This window comes from Zonotrichia leucophrys, chromosome 2 (genome assembly GCF_028769735.1).
Source record: "Zonotrichia leucophrys gambelii isolate GWCS_2022_RI chromosome 2, RI_Zleu_2.0, whole genome shotgun sequence".
Classification (NCBI taxonomy): domain Eukaryota; kingdom Metazoa; phylum Chordata; class Aves; order Passeriformes; family Passerellidae; genus Zonotrichia; species Zonotrichia leucophrys.
In genome coordinates this window covers 153335697-153355116 of record NC_088171.1, presented here as the reverse complement: position 1 = coordinate 153355116, position 19420 = coordinate 153335697, and the positions used below count along the sequence as shown (strand labels likewise).

General features: G+C 52.2%; 3 protein-coding genes across 3 annotated transcripts; 2 read left to right on the top strand and 1 right to left on the bottom strand.

The window, feature by feature from the left end:
- Nucleotides 1-1034: 1034 nt before the first annotated feature.
- LOC135443457 (NAD(P)(+)--arginine ADP-ribosyltransferase 2-like) lies at nt 1035-2802 on the bottom strand. The gene is made up of 2 exons (XM_064703667.1): nt 2024-2802; nt 1035-1290 (listed from the first exon to the last, which is right to left on the bottom strand). Exon 1 carries the CDS (start codon nt 2772-2774, stop codon nt 2025-2027), a length of 750 nt encoding a protein of 249 aa, XP_064559737.1. The 5' UTR covers nt 2775-2802; the 3' UTR covers nt 1035-1290; nt 2024.
- A 2832-nt stretch (nt 2803-5634) lies between these two features.
- Nucleotides 5635-8502, top strand: LOC135443456 (NAD(P)(+)--arginine ADP-ribosyltransferase 2-like). Its single transcript, XM_064703666.1, has 2 exons — nt 5635-5711; nt 6600-8502. Exon 2 carries the CDS (start codon nt 6634-6636, stop codon nt 7384-7386), a length of 753 nt encoding a protein of 250 aa, XP_064559736.1. The 5' UTR covers nt 5635-5711; nt 6600-6633; the 3' UTR covers nt 7387-8502.
- Nucleotides 8503-15927: 7425 nt separating this feature from the next.
- LOC135442968 (erythroblast NAD(P)(+)--arginine ADP-ribosyltransferase-like) lies at nt 15928-17361 on the top strand. Its single transcript, XM_064703235.1, has 2 exons — nt 15928-16627; nt 17276-17361. Exons 1-2 carry the CDS (start codon nt 15928-15930, stop codon nt 17359-17361), a joined length of 786 nt encoding a protein of 261 aa, XP_064559305.1.
- The last annotated feature ends 2059 nt before the right edge of the window (nt 17362-19420 follow it).

Here is a 19420-nt window from a genome sequence, read left to right as displayed (position 1 = left end):
GGACCGGGATGGGGCAGGGTGGGCACTCGGCAGCGCCAGCAGCTGGTGCTGCCGCCTGCTGTTGGCACCCGGAACTGCCCAGTGCTGCTGAATTCCCACGCTCTCTTCTGCCCTCCTGTGGACAATTCCCAAACTGCAACTGCCACAATCCCCAAATCCCAGAATGGGTCGGGCCAGAAGGACCCACAGTGGGCACCTGGCCCAACATGCCAGCTCAGGCAGCGTCATCCCTGAGCACAGGATTGGGTCCAGAGCAGCCCAGAACTGGACATGGCACTGGACACAGCTGGACATGGCCTGGACAGAGTTGGACACAGCATTCCTGATGTGCCTCACTGGGCAGGGTAGAGGGGCATGAACGCTCCCTCACCTCCTGGTCCCGCACCTTCTGATACCCCCTGGATCCCTCGTGGTCCCAGGACACCCAACCAGTTCCACTGGTCACCCATCAGTATCCCCAGGTATTTCCCCACAGCTGCTCCAGCAGATTCCCCCCGTCTCGGCCTGACACTGGGAACTGTTGCTCTCCAGGGACAGGACCTGCCCTTGCCCTCTTGAACCTCCCAGTTTCCAGCCTTTAAGGTCCCCCTAAAGTGCAGGATGTTTCAGGATGCTCTGTCTGGAATGTGGCCAAGGGACAATGCCCCATTTGTGACCATTGGGGCTGCACTGAGAGGGGTCTTGATCTGATTTGTGTTCTGAATTGGACTAAAACCAACCCAAATCCCCAATCTAGAATTGACAAGTGAGCGTGGAGCACCAGAGCTGGGCCTGGCCATCCATCATGTGACCCTGGGATCATCCAGTCCCCTCTAAGACAGGAATTTCTCTCCCCTACTCCTGCTTGCAATGAAATGTGTGTGATGTTCCTCCCTCCGGAAGGGGATGCTGACCAAGGATCCTCCTTGAGACAGAGGGAAAGAGACGTGCCCACGAGTGTTGGTGTGGGGAGTGTCATGAATCCTTGCTTTAGAATTGTCACTTTTGGCTGGCTGTGACAGATTTATTTAATGGAATTGTTTTGATTAAATTATTTAATGGAATTGATTTAATAGAATTTTTCAATAGGATTTCTTTACACAATGGCTTTGATGGGCATAGTGGTTACAGTCTCTGTGGTAGCCTTGTGGCTCAGGGAGTCTTGATGATCACAGTGACCACAGCTGCCACAGCAACCACAGTGACTTCAGTGACCTTGGTGGCACTGAGAATGCTGGTGGCCACTACCTGGGCTGTGGTGGCCAGGAGGAGTCCTCCAAGTTGGAAGGAAGTCCTGGGGACGGTCCAAACCTGGGGGACAAAGAGGCATCAGGGGACCATGGGGGGAGTGAGGGGGTCTTGGACAGCCATAATGGATGATTTAGGGTGACAGGGTGACAGGAGAGATGGGGGCCATGAGGTGACTGGGTTTCAATGTGGGCACAGGTGGGTACATGGTAGGGATGAGGGTGACGAAGGGGGTCAAGGTGTGCTTAGGGCTGACAGGGGTGAGGGGTAGTCAGGGGATGCCATGGGGGTGGCAGGGGCTCAAGGATTGCCATTGGGGTCGCGGTGCACCCAAGTCCAGCACACAGAGAGCATTCCACAGCACTGCATTTGATGGGGAGGGACGGGGTTGGTACAGGCAGGGCCCCATCTCTGTCCTCCCCTGGCAGGGGTGTTCTTGTCCCTGTCCCCTCCCAGATGTGGGGATCCCCTCTCCCTGTGCCCTGTCATGGACATTCCTGCCCCCATGCCCACAATGGGTGTCCCCAGACCTGGTCTCCCAGCACTGGATGTCCCTGAACCCAAACTCTCAGTGAGTGTCCCCACAGGTGGCAGGGAGTGTCCTCACCCCCTGTGCCCTATCACGTGGGTACCCCGTCCCCATATTGGGTCTCCACAGCTGTGGGTGTCCTTGTCCTGCCTACACACAGTAAATGCCCCTGTCCCTGTCCCCATGCCCCCCCCATGACATATCATGGGTGTCCCCAAGTCCACAGTGAGTGTCCCCATCGCCCCAGATTGTCCCCTGTGCTGTCACCTCAGTGCCACTCGCAGTTGTATTTGCTGAAGGTCCCAGCAGAACGGAGACTGATCCATGTCCTCTTCCCATTCCGGGTGACTTTGGTGACTTCAAAGACCTCAAAGGGTGGGATCAGCACCTCCTTCTCCCCTGGATACATGGAAAACTGCTGGATGTCCACGCCATGGCATGTGTGCACTTCGAAAATTGTGTCTCTCCCAAAGTGCAGAGCAATCTCTTTACGTAGAGACGTCGATGTGAATTGACCAAACCGGACACTCTGGCCACGCTGCGCCTTGAAACGAATGTCACGTACGCCCCGGAACACATGGTGACACTGCCTGTTCTGAGCCTGCCTCAGTGTCACCAGGGCCTGGGTCAGTAGGAAATGCAGCGTTTTGAAGTGGAAGTTGTTCCTGTATACTTGGCGGGAGTGCCCGGCTGTGCGCACGGCTGCATTGAAGTCCTTGTAAATGTCCTGCGACGTGTAGGCCATGAGAGCCACAGCCTGCCAGTGGGATGTCAGAGGGGACACAGGAGAGCCCCGCTTGCGCCACTCAGCATCAGCATGATACCAGCCCCAGGCAAAGTGAGGATTCTTCTGGTACTCAAAATTGTAGAGGTCCAGCAACTTTGCGTTTATGGCTGGGCCACAGCCCTCATATCGGTCATCGAAGGAGTCCCAGGCCATGTCCAGGGGCACCACCTTGATGGCCACGGTGGCCACAGTCATTGCCAGCAGTGCCAAGGTGTGAGTCAGGAGGGCCATGGCAAGGAAGGGCCACCACGAGCAGTGTGGGACACTGGGGGACAAAAAGGGACACACTGAGGGAACACTTAGGGCACAAAGTAACACATGGGAAAAGTTCCTCTGTGAGGGGCTCAGGAGGGGAACTGGGGCCAGCCATGGGTTAGAGAGGCAGCTTTGGCTACAAGATCCCTGGAAACATCCTGGGATGCTAAGCCCAGGACCCTGGGGTCATTCCTGGACTCCCATCAGAACCCCACTCCCATCCCATGGTCCCACGTCTTCAACCCTTAGCGTCCTCCTAGAACCCCAGGAACTAATTTCCAATTCTGAGGTCACTCCCTGTCCCCCCAGCAGCACCTCCCAGGACCCAAATCCCACTCCAAAAAATGCCTCCCCTGGACCCCACTGCTTTGCCCCTCCTCAGTGTTGTCCCTGTGCCCACTAGCCCCACAACCCTACTCCCAATCCCTTGTCCTTTCCCTCCCTAGTGCCACCCCAGCCCAAACTCTGGGAACAGTCCCTGACCTCCCCAATTTTCCAGTCAGTGCCCCACCAGCCACCCTGTCCCAATCCAAGTCCTGTATTTACCCTTCCATTGTCCCCCCAGTGCTCCCCAGGAATTCAAGCCTACTCCCAATCCTCTGCAACTCTCTTGTGACCCCAGATCACTCTGGGACTTCACCCAAATTCTTTAAGCCACTCCCTCACCAGCTCCAGTGTCCCCCAGGTCCATCTCCCAGACCCAAAATCTGCCCCCAATCCCATTACCCATTTCATGTCACTCCAGGTCCTCAACCCAAATCTGGGGGTCACCCACTATCCCCACAACATCCCCCTGGAGCCTGCCATGGTCCCACTCTGCAATCCCAGGCCCATGTCCCTTGCACAAGTGTCCCCAGTGTCCCCCAACCCCTGATACCGAAATTGGCCCGAGTGATGTCCCTGATGGAAATGGAGGTATCAGAAAGCTGGAATTCTTGATCAGCTCGAGCTCACAGAAGATCACTCCTGGTCCTGAAGATAAGGGGGGACTTTGCCATGGGGTATTTATCCACCAAAATTATAAATATTCATTAAAGGGGCTTATTAAACAATGCAGATACGTCACTTTCACTGGAAATAATTTGCATGGTTGTGCCTCTTTCTGGAAGTCCATTTATGGTACTGGAGGATCATCCAAAGGCGTTTCTAAGTGTGGTTTTCACTGAGTGCCCCAATATGCCAGATGACCTTTCCTGCAACTTCTGCTTTTAGCAGGCACTGCCCTTCTGTGCTCCAGAATTTGCAAAAGACTCACACTGAAGTTCACTTATCTGTTTCTCCATGGATTCATGCACGTTCATCCTGAGCATCCATACTTTTACCTCCCTTTCATGTTTTTGCCTCTTCATCTTTAAGCTCTGTCCAGCACTATTGAAGTCTCTGAAACTTTCTTTCTCTCTCTTATTACTCACAGCCCAGATCTGCAATCCCACTCCCACAGTCCCATGCAAATGTAGGAACTCCCTTGCCATCTACTTAGAGCATTGCTCATGCCCATGGAGCCATATGCAGAGAAAGAAGTCAATTAACAGCACAGGGATCGCAAATTAAATATAAGCAAGAATTATTGTTCCTTCTCTATACCACAAAGCTGCCCAAAGAAGTGGCCGTAATACAGTGCAGGGCACACCAGCTTGGGGATTGACAAATCCCTGTGGGTAAATAGGCTTACAATAAAGCTGCATGAGAGGCTATACAACAAAGCATTCTGGTCTTAATTCCTGAGAAAGGAATTTTAGCCCCTGATATGAGGCCTGGATAGAGTTGGGCAGGATGAAAATTGGCTGATTATCTAGAAGCCCACAAGAAAGAGGGAGGCTGGGTAAGTGGGTGAGAGGTAACTCCCAATAACCTGGTCAGGCCCTCCCGAACTGATGCTGCAATTTGTAAAGGAGAAAAGCACCAGCAAAGCTCTGGGGAATCAATGGGATCAGGATCAGTCTGTGGCCTCAGATCCTCAGTGTCCATAGGACAAAATTGTCAGGTCTGTTAAAGACCAATGCCTGATGTGCTTTGAAAAGAACTCTTTGAATTCCAAACCATCACCTCCAAGCATCACCGAAAGAGGAAACACTCCCAATGATAACTGGAACATGTAATTTCTGAGCTACCATGCCAACACGGACTCAGGTATCTCCTGGTGTTGGTGGATCCCTTCTTGGTGCTTCAGAAATTCTCCTGCCACACCCACAAGGCAGGGAAGTCACCCAGACACTTCCCCAAGAGAACATCCCCAGGCTCAAGGTGCCTACAGGGATGTCATCTGACAGGGGACCGCAAGTGGGATCTGAGGTGTGACAGCAACTCAGTGAGCAGTGGGGAGTGGGACTGGGGGGAACTGGGGCAACATGGGACTGTGGGATTGGGGTCATAGGGGATGAGCAATAAGAGAGAATAGAAAGTTTCAGATCCCTTAATGGTGCTGGATAGAGCTTAAAGATGAACGGGCAAAAGCAAGAAAAGGAGTGAGAAGTGTAGATACCAGGTGATTGTGGCTGGAATTCCTCGAGAAAGAGATAAAGGAACTTCAGTAAGATCTTTCGCAAGTTCTGGACTACCGAAGAAGTAGTGCCTGCAAAAAGCAGAAGCTGCGGGAAAGGTCATCTGGCATATTGGGGCAATCAGCAAAAACCACACCCAGAAACCCCTTTGGGTGACTCTTCAGTATACCATAAAAGGACTTCCAGAAAGAGGCAGAAGCATGCAAATTATTTCCAGAGAAAGTGATGCATCTGCATTAGTTAAGAAGCCCCTTCTAATGAATATTTATGATTGTGGTGGATAAATACCTCATGGCAAAGTCCCCCCTGAGCTGCAGGACCAGGAGAGATCTGCTGTGAGTTCGAGCTGATAAAGAATTCTGGCTTTCTGCTACCTCCATTTCCATCAGGGACATCACTCTGTCCAATTTTGGTATGAGAGGCTGGGGGACACTGGGTCATTGAAGGGGGGGACATGGGACTGAAGGATTGTGGAGTGGGGCCATGGGGGTTCCAGGGGACATTGCGGGGGCTGGGGGTGACCCCAGATTTGGGTTGGAGTCCTGATGTGATGCCAAAATTGGTCACAGGGCAGGGAGCAGGACTGGGGTCAGGGAGAGGGCCGAGGAGGACAGTAGGGGCTGAGAGAGTGGCTTTAGGGATTTATTTGGGGTTTGTAATCTGCCCAGCAACACAAGAGGGTTGAAGAGGATTGGCAGCAGGATTGAGGTCCAATGAAGACTGAGGGGACATCAGGAATGTAAACACAGGACTGGGATTGGGACGGGGGCTGGTGGGGCACTGAGGGGACACTGGGGAGGTCAGGGATTGTGCCCAGGGTTTGGGCTGGGGAACTGCAGAGGGGCTGAGGTGACACTAAGGGGAAAGGACACAGGGCTGGGAGTGGAGTTGTGGGGCTTGTGGGCACAGGAATTACACTGAGGGGACACAGCAGTGGGATCCAGGCGGGGCTTTGTGGGATTGCGGTTCTGGAGGGCAGTGATGGGGGGAGAGGGAGTGACCCCAGAATTTGAATTAAGTTGCTGGGCCACTGGGAGGCTGCTAAAGGTTGATGATATGAGACCATAGGAGTGGGATTGTTGTTCTGGGGGTCTGAGGGACACTGAGGAATTCTGGAATGACCCCTGATTTTCCAATCAGCATTCCAGGATGTGTCTAGGAGTTTTTAAACAGTGCTGCCCCCCCTTCCCCATGGCTGAATCCCCAGTCTCCCCCACCTCAGCCCCTCATGGAGGGAGCCTTCCTGTGTACCCCTGTGTACCCTAATTGTCCCTTCAGTGTGTCATCTTTTGTTCCCCAGTGTCCCACACTGGTCCTGGTTGCTTCATCCTGCCATGGCCCTCCAGGCTCATACCCTGGCACTGCTGGTAATGACCATTGCAACTGCCATTGCCATCAAGGTGGTGCCCCTGGACATGGCCCGAGATTCCTTCGATGACCAATACCGGGGCTGCGGCCCTGCCATGATCACGGCTCTGCCATCCCTCTACGGCTTCGAGTACCAGAAGAATCCTCACTTTGCCTGGGGTTGGGTAAAGGCCGAGGCTGAGTGGCGCAAGCGGGGCTCTCGTGTGTCCCCTCTGGCATCCCCAGCCCAGGCCGTCGCTGTCATGGCCTACACAATGAAGTACCTCTACAAGGAGTTCAACACTGCTGTGCGCACAGCCGGGCACTCCCGCCAGGAATACCGGAACAACTTCCACTTCAAAATGTTGCATTTCCTGCTGACCGATGCACTAGGGACACTGAGGCACACTCAGAACGGGCAGTGTCGCCACGTGTACCGGGGCGTGCGTGATGTTCATTTCAAGACACGGCGTGGCCAGAGGGTCCGGTTCGGTCAATTCACATCGACATCACTGAGCAAAGAAATTGCCCAAAAATATGGAACAGACACCATATTCGAGGTTCACACGTGCCACGGTGTGGACATCCAGGCTTTTTCCTATGATCCTAGCAACCGCGAGGTGCTGATCCCACCCTTTGAGACCTTCAAGGTCACCAAAGTCACCCAGAATGGGAAGAAGACAAGGATCAGTCTACGCTCCACTGGGACCTTCAGCAAACACAACTGCGCATGGCTGTGAGGTGATGCCAGAGAGGAATGCCTGGGGTGATGGGGATTCCCACTCTGGACCTGGAGACACCAAAGATATGGCTCAGGGGACAATGATACTTACTTGGCATTGGGGACAAGGACACCCAGAGTGTGTGGGGGGAGAAGGACACCCAGTGCTGGTGTCATCAAATCTGGGGGCATCTGTTGTGGGCACGAGGGCACGAACATCCATGACAGGGCACAGAGGTGAGGATTCCCACTTCAGGGAGGGACAGAGACAGGAACACCCCTGCCAGGGGAGGACAGAGACTGGGCCCCACACATACTGACCCTGTCCCTCTCTGCCAAATCAGTGCTGTTGGGATGGGTGGGCCACGACCCATGGTGTGCTGGATGTGGGTGGGCCATGACCCCCCACAGCACAACCTCAAACCTTGTCACCCCCTGTCAACTCCCATGGCACCCCTTGACTCCCTCTGACCCCTGTCATCTCTAAGCCCACCTTGACCCTGCTGACCTACCTAGCCCCTCTACCCCTAATGCCCCCGCACCCACGACATCCTGTCTCCTGTCACCTCATGGCCCTCATCTCTCCTGCCACCCCTAAGCCCCCATTTTTCCTGTTCCAAACCTGCTCACTCCCCACATGGTCTCCCATTATGCCCCTTTTTGTCCCCCAGGTGGGAGAGTCCTCAGACATCCTTGTCACCGCCAGGGATTCCTCATGGCCATCACAGCCCTGGCAGGAGCCATCAGGATCCTCTGAGCTCTAGGCCACCAAGGTCACCAAGGGCACTGTGGTCACTGGGGTGACCACAGCCTCCATGATCATCAAGGCTCCCTGTATCAAGGCTGTCGCAGCCACTGCAACAACTGTGCACACCAAGGTCACTGTGCAAAGCAATTCTAAAAAATATTCAATGACAATGATTTGATTAAAGAATTCTGACAAAGCCAGCAAAATGTGACAATTCTTAAGCAGGGCTAGATATCACTCGACATCATGTCTGATCACTCTGACCATCATGTCTGGACAGTTCTGACCTTCACGTTGACTGCTCTAACCAGAGAACAGATGACAGGGACGTTGCTGGTGAAAGAGATAACAAGGACATTATTAGTGTAAGAAGGATAATTGAGAAGATTGTGTTTCTAGGGGGACTGGGGCAAAGGGGTCCAAGTAGAAAATTTCGTACAAACATAGTGAGCTACAAATACTGGTAAACAGGTGTAATAAATGCCTTTGCTTTGCTGGCATTGCAGAGTCCATGTCTCTCAATCCCCATACTTCAGTCACCCAGTCCCAATCTCAATCCTCTGTTTATCCTTCCAGTGTCCCCCTGGTGCTCGCCAGGAACTCATTTGTTCTCCCAGACCTTTGTAGCCCTCTTGTGACCTCAGGCCAGTCAGGAAACTCACCCAAATTCCTAAAGCCAGTCCCTCAACCCTCCCCTCCCTCCCCCCCTCCTCGCCCCCCTCAGCCTTGGCCCTCGCTCAGATCACAGAACTGCTCCCAGTCCTGTTCCCCATTTCATGTCACCCCAGGACCCCAACCCAAATTCTGGGATCCAGCCCTGACCCTGCAATGTTGGCCTGGAGCCCTCCATGCCCCCACTCTACAATCCCAGTCCCATGTCCTTCCACTAGTGTCCCCTGAATTCCCCCCATTCACCAATATTGAAATTGGTTGGAGCGAACTCCCTGATGGAACTGGAGGTAACAGAAAGCCGGAATTCTTTATCAGCTCAGACTCAGAGCAGATCTCTCCTGGTCCTGCACATCAGGGGGGACCTTGCCAAAAGAATCTATCTATTCTAATTATACATATTCTTTAAATTGGGCTGCTTATCTAGTACACACCCAGCACTTCTCCAGTAAATAATGGGCATGGCTCTGCCTCTACCAGTAAACAATTTTTATTGTCACGGAGAGTCATAAAAATGGGATTTTTGGGTGTAGTTTTCTCTGAGTGCTCCAATATCTCAGATGACCTTGCCTCAAGCTTTCGCTTTAGCAGGCTCTGTGCCTTCTGTGTTGCAGAACTTGCCAAAACCCCTTCACTGCAGTTCCCTCATCTGGTACTCCACAGGTTCCAGCCACCTTTGGCCTGCTGTGTGCTCACTTTTGCATCCTTTTATGGTTTTTTGCTCATTCACCTTTAAGCCCAACCCAGCACCTTCAGGAGAACTCAAACTTTCTATTCTCTCTCTCATTACTCACACCCTATGTTCCCAATCAGACTGTTCCATGTTCCCCCAGTTCCCCCCAGTCCCACTCCCCTCTGCTCACTTGGTTGCTGCCACACCTCAGATACCACTTTGTGTCCCCTCTAAGCCTACATCTCTGTAGGCACCTTGAGCCTGGGGATGATCGCTTGGGGCAGTGCCTGGGTGGCTTCCCTGGCCTTGCTGGTGTGGCAGGAACTGTTCTGGAGCCCCAAAAATGATCCACCAAAACCAGGAGATACCTGAGCCCATGTTGGCGTGGTGGCTCAGAAATTCCATTTGTCATTTATCATTGAGAGTGTTTCCACTTCCAGTGATGCCTGGAGCTGATGGTTTTAAATTCACAGGGTTCTTTTGCAACCATATCAAGCATTGCTCTGTAATAGACCTGACAACTTTTTTCAACAGACATTGAGGATCTGAGGCCACAGACCGATCCCCATGGCATTGATTCCCCAGAGTTTGCTGCTGCTTTTCTCCTTCACAAATTGCAGCATCAGCTGGGGAGAGCCTGATCTGCTTCAGGAATTGTCCACAGGAGGGCATAAGTGAGCGTGGGAATTCAGTGGCACTGTGCAGTTCCGGGTGCCAACAGCAGGCGGCAGCACGAGCTGCTGGCGCTGCCGAGTGCCCGCTCCGCCCCATCCCGGCCCCGGGGTCTCTGCAATGGTTTGGGATGGGGCGACCTTAAAGCCCGTCCGGTGCCAGCCCTGCCGTGGGCAAGCATATTTTTCGCTGGGCCAGGCTGCTCCATGTTTCCCAGCCTGGCTTTGGACATGGCCAGGGATTGGGCAGCCATAGTTTTGTTGTAGATCGGTAATGTGATGATTGACTCTCACAACTAAGGGATGAGTATTGTGTGTATGCTAAGAGAAATTTTGGTGATGTATGGTTAAGTTATTGTAGTTTGATGCTTGGGCTCTCCCTGTTCTCCCCACAATCCCCTTCCCACCTTCCATATTGTTGCAAACAGACAGCTTTGATTGTCAGGGTTGTCAGGGTCATGTGGAGGGAGGGCGTGCACCTCTGCCCCTTGCATGGGAGCGTTGGAAAAGGGCCAAGCCTGTTGCTTAGAAGGCGTGGCATGACAACACCTCACCTCCAATCACACAGCAGGAAGGTCTCTACCAATGGACAGCAAGGAAGAGTCACCTGGCAGACTTTGGGAGGGGCCAGGGATTTATAAGGAAAATGTTTGAATATGTATGACTGGTTATGAGCATGAATTTGGTTGATGCCACAGAAAGGGGGTATAAAAGTCTGAGCCACCATTTTGTAGCAGTTGGCCGCACTCCCAGTGCTGTCCCTTTTTCCTTATTCAGTCTCTTTGTTGTGTTGTTGAGGTCTAATTAACATTTAAAAATTTAAAGTGAGCAGTCATTTCTCAATTCCCCGTGGTCCCCAATATCACCAACACATCCATGAGCCCCCAGAAAAGAGAGATCACCGAGGCACTAAGGCCACCCTTGACATTTTCCCTGGAGGAAAAGAGAAAAACAGGAAAAGAGAATGGAAGAAAAATCAAATCTCCTGGTTTTTTGAAAATATTAAGATGAATGCTACATGTATATGTTCAAATTATTTTGCTTTTATTTCTGCTATTAACAAAATCTTAGACATGGTAGTTGTGGTAGCTGACATAGTTATGAGTGAACAGTCTCTTTGGTTGGGATAACATCCAGTGAACATGTCATGAGGGCCCTGCCATTCATATGCCAACTTTCCGCATCTGCTGTCTGAAGAAAGTATGGACCAAAGGCCAAACTGGAAGTGATAAAGAGAAGCAGCCAAAACCACAGCCAAGAAGCAGCCATGCTCTAAAAAAGGCAGACACAAGGATGGGCCATGTTAAACAGTTCTTGGAATATGGAAGCTAGTTTATGGAACTATATGGATATGCATAACAGTCTATGAATAGGCAATCCCAGTCCCATGTCCCTCCACAGGTATCCCCTGGAGTCCCCCCAGCTCCCGATATTGAAATCAGCTGGAGTGAACTCCCTGATGGAACTGGAGGTAGCAGAAAGATGGAATTCTTGATCAGCTCGGACTCAGAGCAGATCTCTCCTGGTCCTGCACATCAGGGGGGACCTTGCCAGCAGATACTAGCCATCCTAATGATACATATTCATTAAAATGGGCTGCTGAGCTAGTACAGAGCCAGTGTCCAAAGTGGCTGAGGGCTGGCAATGCCGTGGTCATGGTGTGGCCACAACTCCAGTACTGGTCATCAAAGGAGTTCTGAGCCATGTCCAGAGGCACCACCTTGATTGCCAGCAGTGCCAGGGTGTGAGCCAGGAGGGCCATGGCGGGGATGTTTCTGGGAGCAGTGTGGGGGACAAAGTAGGATCCACTGAGGGGACACTGAGGACACATGGTAGTACATGGGAAGGGTTCCTCTGTTGAGGGGCTCAGCATGGCCCCTGAGCTCCAGTCATATGAACTTTAGAACAGCGGCCATTTATTCTCATTTCCAAGGAGGCCTTGGACATTATCCTTTTGTTCTTCTATGCAGTGAGTCTCTTTGTCAGTGACACGATTGCGTTTGGTAAGTTTTTATTGATTGTGATCTGTACTCCATATATTTTATCCTGTGTTTAGCACATAACCAGTAAGAGTATTAATAGGATAATAGCCTTACAGATGGGAACTGCTTTAAAATCAAGGTACACAAAATCTTTGCATAAAAAAACAAACGAAGAGGGAGATGGTGGAGACCAGACCACTATAGAAGCTCCACTTGGGAGCTCTGCAGACCTTGTGGCCTTGGCATGGTGAAAACCATGAAAGAGAAAAACTCAAGGCAAGATCAGAAGTGAAGTCATCATGTCTGATCACTCTGACCATCATGTCTGGACAGTTCTGACCTTCACGTTGACTGCTCTAACCAGAGAACAGATGACAGGGACGTTGCTGGTGAAAGAGATAACAAGGACATTATTAGTGTAAGAAGGATAATTGAGAAGATTGTGTTTCTAGGGGGACTGGGGCAAAGGGGTCCAAGTAGAAAATTTCGTACAAACATAGTGAGCTACAAATCCTGGTAAAGTGGTGTAATAAATGCCTTTGCTTTGCTGGCATTGCAGAGTCCATGTCTCTCAATCCCCATACACCAGCTGCCCAGTCCCAATCTCAATCCTCTGTTTATCCTTCCAGTGTCCCCCTGGTGCTCGCCAGGAACTCATTTGTTCTCCCAGACCTTTGTAGCCCTCTTGTGACCTCAGGCCAGTCAGGAAACTCACGCAAATTCCTAAAGCCAGTCCCTAAACCCCACCCCCCCCACCCCCCTCAGCCTTGGCCCTCCCTCAGATCACAGAACTGCTCCCAGTCCTCTTACCTATTCAATGTCACCCCAGGACCCCCACCCAAATTCTGGGATCCAGCCCTGACCCTGCAATGTTGGCCTGGAGCCCTCCATGCCCCCACTCTACAGTCCCAGTCCCATGTCCTTCCACTAGTGTCCCCTGAATTCCCCCCAGCCACCAATATTGAAATTGGTTTGAGCGAACTCCCCGATGGAACTGGAGGAAGCAGAAAGCCGGAATTCTTTATCAGCTCGGACTCAGAGCAGATCTCTCCTGGTCCGGCACATCAGGGGGGCCCTTGCCAAAAGAATCTATCTATTCTAATTATACATATTCTTTAAATTGGGCTGCTTATCTAGTACACACCCAGCACTTCTCCAGTAAATTATGGGCATGGCTCTGTCTCTACCAGTAAACAATTTTTATTGTCACGGAGAGTCATAAAAATGGTATTTCTGTGTGTAGTTTTCTCTGAGTGCTCCAATATCTCAGATGACCTTGCCTCAAGCGTTCACTTTTGCAGGCTCTGCGCCTTCTGTGTTTCAGAACTTGCCAAAACCCCTTCACTTCAGTTCCCTCATCTGGTACTCCACAGGTTCCAGCCACCTTTGGCCTGCTGTGTGCTCACTTTTACATCCTTTTATGGTTTTTTGCTCATTCACCTTTAAGCCCAACCCAGCACCCTCAGGAGAACTCAAACTTTCTATTCTCTCTCTCATTACTCACACCCTATGTTCCCAATCACACTGTTCCATATTCCCCCAGTTCCCCCCAGTCCCACTCCCCTCTGCTCACTTGGTTGCTGCCACACCTCAGATACCACTTTATGTTCCCTATCAGTTGACATCTCTGTAGGCACCTTGAGCCTGGGGATGATTGCTTGGGGCAGTGCCTGGGTGGCTTCCCTGGCCTTGCTGGTGTGGCAGGAACTGTTCTGGAGCCCCAAAAATGATCCACCAAAACCAGGAGATACCTGAGCCCATGTTGGCGTGGTGGCTCAGAAATTCCATTTGTCATTTATCATTGGGAGTGTTTCCACTTCCAGTGATGCCTGGAGCTGATGGTTTTGAATTCACAGGATTCTTTTGAAAACAAATTGGCCATTGCTCATTAACTGATCTGACAGTTTTGTCCTACAGTCACTGAGGATCTGAGGCTCCAGACCAGTGCCCATCACATCGATTCCCCAGAGCTTTGCTGCTGCTTTTCTCCCTTACAAATTGCAGCATCAGCTGGGGAGGGCCTGACCAGGTTATTGGGAGTTACCTCTCACCCACTTACCCAGCCTCCCTCTTTCTTGTGGGCTTCTAGATAAGCAGCCAATTTTCAATCTGCCCATCTCTATCCAGGCCTCACCTTTGGGGCTGGATTTCCTCTCTCAGGAATTAACACCAGGATGCTTTGTTGCAGAACCTCTCATGCAGCTTTATTGTAAGCCTATTTACCCACAGGGATTTGTCAATCCCCAAGCTGGTGTGCCCTGGATTGTAGTACGGCCAATTCTTTGGGCAGCTGGGTGGTATCGAGGAATGACAATACTTCTTGTTTATATTTAATTGGAGATCCCTGTACTGTTAATTGACTTCTTTCTCTGCATATGGCTCCATGGGCATGAGCAATGGCAAGTGATTTCCTACATTTCCTCTTTTTCTCACTGGCAATTCCAGAGGTCTTTTTGTACCATGGTGAGCTCCTCCCTGTGTTGCACATCCCCTTGAGTCTATGGCGAGTATATGCCATAAACTTTTGTCCCACATTGGATTTCTGGAGCTCTTGGATGAGGAGAACAGTCTCTGAGGAGTGGGACTGGGCTCCAGGGGGCTGAGCAATAAGAGAGAGAATAGAAAGTTTTAGATCCCTTAATGGTGCTGGGTACAGTTTAAAGAGGAATGAGCAAAAAACAATAAAAAGATGTAAAATGTGTACACAGAAGAGCAAAGGTTGCTGGAACCTGTGGAGAAAGAGATAAAGGGAACTCCACTGAGGGGTTTTTGACAAGTTCTGTAACACAGAAGGAGCAGCCCCTGCCCACAGCAAAAGTTCAAGATGAGGTCATCTGGGATATGGGACACTCAGTAAAACCCACATTGTGACATCCCATTTTTATGACTCTCCAAGACAATCAAAAATATTTCCTGGTAGAGGCAGAGCCATACAAATTGCTTCTAGGAATAGTGCTGGATTTGTATTGGGTAAGAAGCCCATTTTAATAGGCATGAGTATTTATAATTACAATGGATAAATTCCCTGTGGCAAAGTCCACACTTACCTGCCAGGAGAGATCCACTCTGAGTCCAAGCGGATAAAGAATTCTGGCTTTCTGATACATCCAGCTGCATCAGGGAGTTCACTCCAGCCAATTTCGCTATCAGGGACTGGGGGACTCCAGGCAATACTTGGTGAGGACATGGGATTGGGAATGTGGTGCTGGGGGAACACTGGGGGAGTCACAGGACTGGGATTGTGTCGTGGGCTGCTCTGGGGGTAAGTGAGGGGGGACATGAGATGGTGGGAGTGGAATTGGGGTCATGGGGCGACATGGAGTCACTGTCGGGGCAGGGGGTGATGTCCAGATTCGGGTTGAGGTTCTGGGGTGACACCAAAGAATTTGGGGATGGGAAGTGGGATTGGGATGTGGGGACAGGCCGAGGAGGACACTGGGGGGCTCATGGAGTCACCCCAGGATTTGGGTTGGGATTCTGAGGGCACTTGTAGTCATGGGAGTAAGATTTGTCTTCTGGGGGGCCGTGATACTGTGGGATTGGAATTGGGGTCCTGGGTGGTTGGGAGATGTTGGAGAGGCATAATAACCCCAGGATTTGGGATCAGGGACACCAGATATGCCCAGGGGTCTGCTGGCCAGGAGTGCCTCCCTTCCCTCTGGGCTGGTGCCACTCCCCTGCCAAGTCCCTCATTAAGGAACCCTCCCCATGTCTCCTCTGTGACCCCTCTTTGTCCCCCAGTTTCCCAGCCTGGTCCCTGTGGCCTCTCCTCTCCATGGCCCCCCTGGCTCAGACACTGGCACTGCTGGCAATGGCCATGGCCAACACAACTGTCAATGTGATCCCCCTGGACATGGCCCCGGACTCCTTTGATGACCAGTACCGGGGCTGTGTCCCTGCCATGAAGGCGGCATTGCCGGCCCTCAACCGCTCTGAGTTCCAGCAGAACAAGATTTTTGCCGAGGTTTGGGTAATGGCTGCAGCTGCGTGGCAGAGTCAGTGGCCCCCTGAGTCCCCTCTGTCCCCAGACCAGGCCACCGCCATCATGGCCTTTGCATATGGTCTGTCCGGTGTGTTCACTGAGGCCGTGCTTGTGGCTGGGCGCTCCAGCCAGGAATACCGGGACAACTTCCACTTCAAAACGCTGCATTTCTTGCTGACCGACGCCGTGGCCACACTGAGGGATGCTCAGAATGGGCAGTGTCGGGACGCATTCCTGATGGTGTGTGACACCCGGTTCGAGGCACAGCGTGGTGACACTGTCCGGTTTGGTCTATTCATGCCAATGTTCCCGAGCAAACAAATTGGCGAGTGCTCCAATTCCACAATGCTAGAGGTGCACACATGCCATGGCGTGGAAATCCAGTTGTTGACCGACCTACCAGAACTTAAAATCGTGCTGATCCCACCCTTTGAGACCTTCAGTGTCACCCAATACACCCGGGAAGGGGACAAGACACAGATCCAGCTCCAGTCCACCAGGACCTACAGCAAATACAACTGCGAATGGCTGCGAGGTGACATTGCAGGGGACAGCCTGGGGGAATGGGGACAGCCATGATAAGGCACAGGGGACAATGATACTCACTGGGGATGGGGGACAGGGATGCCCACAGTATGTGGGGGGACAAGGATACCCTGGATTCTGATACCTACCATTGTAGGCACAGGGACAGGAACACCCATGCCAGGGAGTAGGGATAGGGACCCCACTTCTGGGAGCGAACAGGGATAGGAACACCCATGCCAGGGGACAACAGGAACAGGGACAAGGACAGGGACAAGGACAGGGTCAGGGACAGGGACAGGGACAGGGACAGGGACAGGGACAAGTTACCAGCCCTGTCCCTCTCTGATAAAGGCAGTGCTTTGGGGATGGGTGCTGTGTACAGAGCACGGGTGGGCCAGGATGCCCACATGGCACTCCCTGAAACCCTGTAACTCCCTGTGGCCATCCCTCTCTCCTCCTGACCCCTATCATTCCTAAGCCCACCAAGACTCCCCTGAGCTCCTTGGCCTCTGCTCCCCCCTCATGCCCCCCTGACACCCTGTCATCTGTCACCTCATGGCCCCCATCTCTCCTGTAGCCCATAAGCCTCCCTTTCTATCCCTGACCCCTTCACTCCCCTCATGATCCCCCTGACGTCTCTCTCTTTGTCCCTCAGGTGGGAGTGTCCCCAGTGCCCCCTTCCACGTTGGAGGACTCCTGCTGGCCACCATAACCCTGGCAATGGCCACTGGAATCCTCTGAGCCATGAGGCCACTGAGATCACTGTGGTCACTGCAGCAACTATGGCCACCATGACAACCTCGGTCACTGTTGTCATTGTGGCCACCACGATCACCAAGACCACCATGACCCCCAGAGAAACAAGACCACCAAGGCTACCAAGGCCACTACTGCCACTATGGCCACCATGGCAGCTATTGCCACCATGTGGCCACTGGTGCCACCATTGTCACTGTGGCACTGTGGACACCACAGCCGCTCTGGCCACCATGGTCACTGTAACCACCAAGGCCACTGTGGCCACCTTGATCACCAAGATTACTTGAGCCACAAAGTTACAACAGCCAATGTAGCCCATGTGGCCACCAGCATCATTGTGCAAAGCAATTCTATTAAATAATTCTATCAAAACAATTCTATTAAGTATACCAGTCAAAGCCAGGGAAAAGTGACAATTCTTAAGCAGGGCTGCATGTCACTCACCACACCAACACTCATGGGAATGTCTCTTTCTCTCAAACTCAAGGAAGATACTTGGAGCATCCCCTTCCAGAGGGAGGAATATCACACACATTTCATTGCAAGCAGGAATTGGGGAGAGGAATCTCTGTCTTAGAGGGGCCTGGATGTTCCCAGGGTCAGCTGAATCCCAGCTCTGGTGCTTCATCCTCAGTTGTCAATTTGGGGTTGGTGTTTTGGGCTGGTTTTAGCCCCACTCAGCACCAAAAGCAGCACAAGACCCCTCTCAGTACAGCCCTGATGGCCACAAATGGGGCATTGTCCTTTGGCCACTTTCCAGGTAAAACATCCTGACACATCCTGCACCTCAGGGAGACCTTAAATCATGGAAAGTGCAAGGTTCCAGAGGGCAAGGGCAGGTCCTGTCCCTGGGGACAAACAGTCGCCAGTTGCAGTCCAGGCTGACGTTGATCTGCAGGAGCAGCTCTGGAGAAGGACCAGGGGGTGGTGGTGCGTGACCCGTGGAACTGACTTTGTTTCCTGGGGCTGGGAGGGATCTAGGGGGCTTAGGAAGGGGTGGGACCAGGAGATCAGGGTGTGTCCGTGCCCCTCTGCCCTTCCCAGTGAGGAACATCCAGAGTGCCGTGTCCAGCTGCACTGTTCTGCCCAGCTCAGCCCATTGCTGTGTCCAGTTCTGGGCTGCTCCAGACCCAATCCTGTGCTCAGGGTTAAGGCTGCCTGAGCTGGGATGTTGGGCCAGGTGCCCACTCTGGGTCCTTCCAGCCTCACCCATTCTGGGATTTGGGGATTCTGGCAGTTGCAGTTCAGGAATTGTCCACCGGAGGGCAGCAGCGAGCGTGGGAATTTAGGTGCACTGTGCAGTTCCAGGTGCCAACAGCAGGCGGCAGCACAAGCTGCCCTGCCCAGCCCCATCCTGGCCCCGGGGGTTCTGCAATGGTTTGGGATGGAGCGACCTTAAAGCCCGTCTGGTGCCCACCCTGCCATGGGCAGGGACATCTTCCCCTGCTCCAGGCCCTGTCCAGTCTGGCCTTGAACCCTTCCAGGAGTGGGGCAGCCGCAACTTTGTTATAGATTGGCAACGTGGTAATTGACTCTCAGGATTAAAGGGTCACTATTGTGTGTATGTTAAGAGAAGCTTTGTTGATTGATGGTTATGTTACTGTAGTTTGGTTTTCGGACACCTTTTTCTCTCCCAACGGTCCTCTTCCCTCCACTCTGTGTTGTTCCCACCAGACAGCCCTGGTTGTTGGGCTTGTCGGGGACATGTGGAGGCCAGACATGTAGCTGTGCCCCTGCCATTGGGCAATTGGGAATGGGGAAAATCTGTTGCTGAGGTGGCATGGCATGCCTCACCTCACCTCACCTCACCTCACCTCACCTCACTTCACCTCACCTTACCTCACCTCACCTTACCTCATCTCCTGTCAAGTTACAAGAAGGTCTCCACCAACACACGTTGAAGGAGGGATGAATGGCAGATTTTGGAAGAGACAAGGTTGACTGATGCAATACTGAGAGTATAAAAGCAAAGCTGCCATTTTGTGAACGAGCCACTGCCAGTCAGCCATGGTCCCAGTGCTGCCTATTTTCCTTATTCAGT